The 5914-nt window shown below is 47.3% G+C and overlaps 1 protein-coding gene across 1 annotated transcript; it reads right to left on the reverse strand.

Annotated features, from left to right (window-relative positions):
• Positions 1 to 627: 627 nt before the first annotated feature.
• LOC106753250 lies at positions 628 to 5463 on the reverse strand. The gene has a single exon (XM_014635064.1). The coding sequence runs from the start codon at positions 5461 to 5463 to the stop codon at positions 628 to 630; it is 4836 nt and encodes a 1611-aa protein (XP_014490550.1).
• Positions 5464 to 5914: the final 451 nt, after the last annotated feature.

Consider the following 5914-nt stretch of genomic DNA (forward strand, 5'->3'; position numbering starts at 1 on the left):
GATCGGAAGTCAATTATCTGACTTATACGAGATGAAGTTATTTATCTAACTTCAAACCGTTCTTTCCTTCGTATCACCCGATCGGAAGTCAATTAAGCCATCTTGTAAAAATTACAGAATGATAGGTAAGACTATCTTTATTCAAAGGAAATTGCAAATCATGGAAAAGTTACATAAAAGTTAACTAAAATAAAATTTCAAATGGGAAATGTTCCATGTATTGGGAATGGCTTTGCCACTTAAGGATTCCAACCGGTAGGCTCCATTGTTCAAGCTCTCCTTTATTTTGAAGGGGCCTTCCCAATTGGCGGATAGTTTCCCATGTGCAGGATCTTTCCTGGCCTCTCCCATTCGTCTCCATACCAAATCTCCTTCTACAAATTGCCTTGGATTAACCTTGGTGTTGTAGCGTCGGGCAATGAGTCTCTTATGAGCTTCGAGTTGAACGGCCGCCATATCCCACCGTTCGGGGAGAATATCAAGGTTGCTTCTAAGATGGTCATCATTTTCTTCCATGTTAGCAATATTCCGTCGTAATGTATTCTCCCCGACCTCGACGGGTAACATCGCATCTGATCCATAAGTGAGGTTAAATGGTGACTCTCCAGTGGCGCTGTGCGGGGAGCATCAGTATCCCCAAAGTACTTGTTGCAACTCGTCCGCCCACGCTCCCTTGGCCTCTCCTAGCTTTTTCTTCAACTCTTGAATAATAACCTTATTCATAGCTTCGGCTTGCCCGTTCGTCTGTGGATGTTTTACCGAGCTGGTTAGAGGTGTGATTCCTAACTCCTTATAAAAAGCCATCAACTTTTTGTCGATGAATTGCCGGCCGTTATCGGTGATAATATATTTTGGCAAACCGAACCTACAAATTAGTCTCCAAACAAACTTTTGTACCTGAGATGCTGATATTTTAGCTAAGGGCTCAGCCTCCACCCACTTAGTAAAATAATCAACTGCCACTAAAAGGAATTTTAATTGGGAACGACCGGTCGGGAACAGTTCTACTATGTCCATTCCCCATTGAGCAAATGGCCATGGTGATATTATGCCCGAAAGCGTCGTAGCTGGTGTATGAATGATATTCCCGTGCTTCTGACAGGCTAAACATTTGACGACAAAGGCCTGACAATCTTTTTCCATTGTTGGCCAATAGAATCCTGCCCTCAAAGCTCTGGCCCTTAATGACCGTCCGCCGCCATGTCTACCACAAATCCCCTCGTGCAGCTCCCGCATAACATAGTCAGATTCTTCTTTTGATAGACATTTTAGCATTGGGGTGACATATCCCCTTCGGTACAATTCTTCGCCAACAATGACATATCTTGCGATTTGCTTTGCTTCCTCTGCCCGAAGGATTATCCCCTCCTCTTGCCGTTTGATCAGCAGAGTAATCTCCCTTCGCCAATCGTCTCGCTCGGCCATGCAGGATATATGTAAACAATCTATTGCGGGTTTGAAAATTACCTGCCGGACTAGGGATGACAACTGACCCTTTTCTTTTCCGGTCGTCAGCTTGGACAGCCTGTCGGCTCTGTGATTCTCGTTTCTTGGTATATGCTGTACTGCCACTGAGTCAAAATAAGATGCAAGCTGTTTGGCTTTATGGAAGTACATGAGCAACTGATTGTCTTTGATATGAAACGTGTCGTTCATATGTCCCTCCACTAACTGAGAATCAGTTTTGCACTTCAATACTTTAACTCCTAAGTCGCGTGCCAATTCTAACCCCGCAATCAGGGCCTCATACTCAGCTTGATTATTACTAACTTCGAACCGAAAGATTAAAGCTTGCTCGATGACAACCCCGTTCGGTCCCTCCAAAACTACACCAGCTCCTCCTCCTTGTTGGCCGGACGACCCATCCACAGATAGAACCCATGACTTACGATCTGTGTCTGTTCCGGGTAGCTCGGCTGCAAAATCTGCCAGATGTTGCCCCTTAACCGAACCTTTTGGTTCGTACCTTAGTACAAACTCAAAGAGTTCGATGGACCAGCCGATCATCCTACCCGCCAGGTCAGGTTTGCGTAAGATCTTAGAAATAGGATAATCGGTGCGAACCACCACCTGATTCCCCTGCAGGTACGGGCGAAGTCTTCTGGTGGCAATTACTAATGCCAGAACTACCTTTTCTAGTTGCCGGTATCTCGTTTCTGGCTCCTTTAACACTCTGCTAATAAAGTATATAGGCCGAAACTCTGGAGTTTCCTGGACTAGAGCTGCACTAACAGCCTCTTCCCCGACCGCCAAAAATAAATGCAAGTCATGACCGTAATCGGGACGTCTCATGACTGGGGGATTAGTAAGTATACGCTTTACCTCAACAAATGCAACTTCACACCGTTCGTTCCACTCTTCCTGAGCCTGCTTTTTCATCATCTTTAAAATTGGTTGGATGTGGTCGGCCAATTTGGGTACGAACCTAGATAGGGACGTCAACCTGCCCACCAACCTCTGCACCTCCTTCAAGTTAGTAGGGCTTCTCATTTCCAAAATGGCTCGACATTTATCTGGATTTGCTTCAATACCACGCGTGGTCAGCATGAAACCCAAAAACTTGCCCGCAGAAACACCGAACGTACACTTAAGGGGATTTAACCTCATGCCGAACTTTCGCACCTGGTTGAGAACTTCTTCAAGGTCACGTAGGTGTTCCTCTACCGACCGGCTCCTAACCACCATGTCATCAACGTATACCTCCATGCATTTTCCTATCTGGTTCTGGAAAACCTTATCCATCAGCCTTTGATAAGTTGCCCCTGCGTTCTTCAGTCCGAACGGCATTACATCATAGCAAGAATTTGATCGTTCTGTTATAAAAGCTGTTTTTTCCCGATCGGGGCGATACATTGAGATCTGGTTGTATCCCGAATAGGCATCCAAAAAGCTTAAAATTTCATATCCTGAGACCCCATCCACCAATCCGTCTATGCTCGGGAGGGGGTACGTGTCCTTTGGGCATGCTTTGTTAAGGTCCGTAAAGTCTGTGCACATTCTCCACTTGTCGTTTGATTTTTTCACCATAACCACGTTAGACAGCCACGTGGTATACTTCACTTCTCTTATAAAGCCAGCTTCCAATAATTTTGCAACCTCGTCGTTCACTGCTTTCCTTTTTTCATTGGCTAGCCTTCGCTTCTTCTGTGCCACCGGCCGGGCATCCTTTAGTAACGACAATTTATGTGATATTATGTCAGGATGAATACCTGGCATATCGGCCGCTGTCCAGGCAAACAGATCTTTATTCTTCAATAAGAGTTCTTCTACCAGTATAGCCTGATCAGTGTTGAGATTACGCCCAATAGTTGTGCATTGATCTTCTTCCTTTCCAATGATGAAGGGACGCATGTCTCCCAAGGGCTCTACCCGTTTGTCCAGGTGGGTTCGGGGATCCAACTCCGCCATTGCGACCTCCGACTGCTTATTTTGGAAGGCGGACGTTCGGGGTTTCACCTTTAACCCTGCTGCATAACATTCCCGCGCCATCTTCTGATCTGCTCGAATAGTACACACCTTCCCGTCATCAGCTGGGTATTTCAACGTTAAATGTGGAGTTGAGACGATAGCCCCGAACGTGTTCAAGCAAGGTCGCCCCAAGAGAACATTATAGGATGTATCGGCTTCTACTAACAAAAATCGCACCTTCAATTCTTTGGCACCTCTGTCCGTCCCCAAACTAGTCCTCAAGTCGACATACCCCTTCGTGTCCACCCTTTCCCCCGCAAACCCCACAATTTGTTCATTGAAAGGCATAATGGCATCCTCTGATATTTCCATTTGTCTGAATGTTTTCCAGTAGAGGATGTTAGCCGAACTTCCTTGATCTACCAAGACTTTACTGACCTGGTATCTAGCAATCATGGTCGTTATGACCATCGGGTCGTCTTGCTCCAAATCAGGCGCGTGAAAGTCTTCATCTGAAAATGTGATAGTGGGCATAGACCTCCTTGATGTGCCCGTTCGGCTGACACTGTGTAAATTTCTGAGGTGTCTTTTTCTGGCTGCCGATGTTGAACCACCCCCCGCGAATCCTCTTGAAATCGTATTGATTACTCCCCTGACTACCCGCTCGGCACTTCTGCTTCTACTTCGATCAGCTCTTTGTTGATTTCTCACTTGCGGGTCTCGTCGGGTTGATGACGGTCTGGCTCTGCCTGACGATCCTCTCCTTTGGACAAACCTCTGAAGGTGACCCGCTTGAACCAGGGTTTCTAATTTGTCCTTTAACGTGACACAATCTTCTGTGGTGTGTCCGGGATTTTGATGATACCGGCAGTATTTACTTTCGTCAGCTCCTGCCGGTGTAGGTATTTGCACTACGACCATTAGGTCAGCCCTTAGCGCCTCCTCCAATACTCTCGCTCGGGGTGCATTGAGCGGAGTGTGGTGTATGTATCGCTGCATCCTGTTTTGGTCCCTGCCTCTAGGACCTGCTCTTCTGTCTTTTCTGCCGAACGGATGTTCGGCCCCTCCTCGCACCGTACGAGTCGTCGACTCGCCCTCCTCTCTCCCTCGTTGGTGTGCTCTTCCTTCTTCTACTCGAATGAAACTGGCTAGCCTATTCTGTAATTCGTCCATGCTTTGAGGCTCCTCAGCATGCAGATAGTCACAAAATGGTCCAGGCCTTAAGGCTGTTGTCAGTGTGCTCACAATCAACCTTTGGTCTGCGTTTCGTACCTGCCGGGCGGTACGATTGAATCTATCCATAAATAACTTGAGGGACTCGTCTCGTCCTTGTCTCATCCTGACTAAGGCTGTGTATGTCACCCCGGGCGTTTTGTTTGCAGCATATTGTTGGGTGAATAATTGCCTGAGTTCAGCAAAGTTATCGATCGTGCCCGGTTGTAAAGAGTGGAACCAGTCTAACGCCTCCTCTTTCAGGGAAAGAGAGAACACCCGACACCATACTAGCTCATCTGATGAGTATACAACCATTGTATCTACAAAGGATCGCAAGTGCTTGACTGGACCGGATGCTCCTCCATATCTTTCTATTGAAGGCAGCATCTTATTTTCTGGTATGACCGCCTTTATCACCCTTGGCGTGAAAGGATGTAGCCCTTCTGCCTGGTCAGCACGTTCATGCTCTCGCCTTGAAGTCCGCTGCCTCTCTTCCATGCGAGGAATTTCGCCTCGACCATTACCTCGACCACCCCCTCGTCCTCCACCTCTACTCCCGACCCTGCTTCCCAGTCTCCCTTCACCTCTGCCTACTCCTTGGCCGTTAACGCCTCCTGCTCCCACACTGGGTGTAGGGTTACGATTTTCTCGTCTTCTTTCGCCTTGGGTAGGCTGTTGTTCCCCAGTATCCGAATGGATAGTCTCCACATTTACAGATTGGTCGGAATGGCCTCCTATCCTGTTCGCCTGCTTCGCCCTTAGTGTTGCAATTTCTGCCCTCATTTCCTGAATTTGTTGTTGCAGATCTTGCAACAGCTGCAAAGGCACTTCTCCTGCCATCGTGGTCGTTTATAGGTCAAAGAAATAATCTCGGCCCCACGGTGGGCGCCAAAATGTTTTGGATGGGGGTCCAAGACACCGATCGCCTATAGGTCACGACGACGAGATGAACTGAATCTCTTTGGTCAAGTGTTTACAGATTCCTACCCTCTTTTACCCGAACGGCTACAACCTGCAAGTTAGCACTCCGACGATCAAGTCAGCAAGGTTACAACAATAGTATCGTAGTAATGAGTGAAATCCAACCCTTTACCTGACTGCTTACCCTCCTATTTATAGGTGATGAGTTTGGATATGGGTTGTAACTGTCTGTGTTTAGTGGCCCATAATCCCATGAGATTCGCCTGCAACTGTCCGTGCTCAAAGGCCCATGATCCCATGAAATTCGCCCCTCAACGCAACTACTGGTAACGTGTCTTGATATTTCGCCGGGACTTTCGCCTTGATCTGC

The sequence above is a fragment of the Vigna radiata genome, chromosome 1 (genome assembly GCF_000741045.1).
Source record: "Vigna radiata var. radiata cultivar VC1973A chromosome 1, Vradiata_ver6, whole genome shotgun sequence".
Taxonomy (NCBI): Eukaryota; Viridiplantae; Streptophyta; class Magnoliopsida; order Fabales; family Fabaceae; genus Vigna; species Vigna radiata.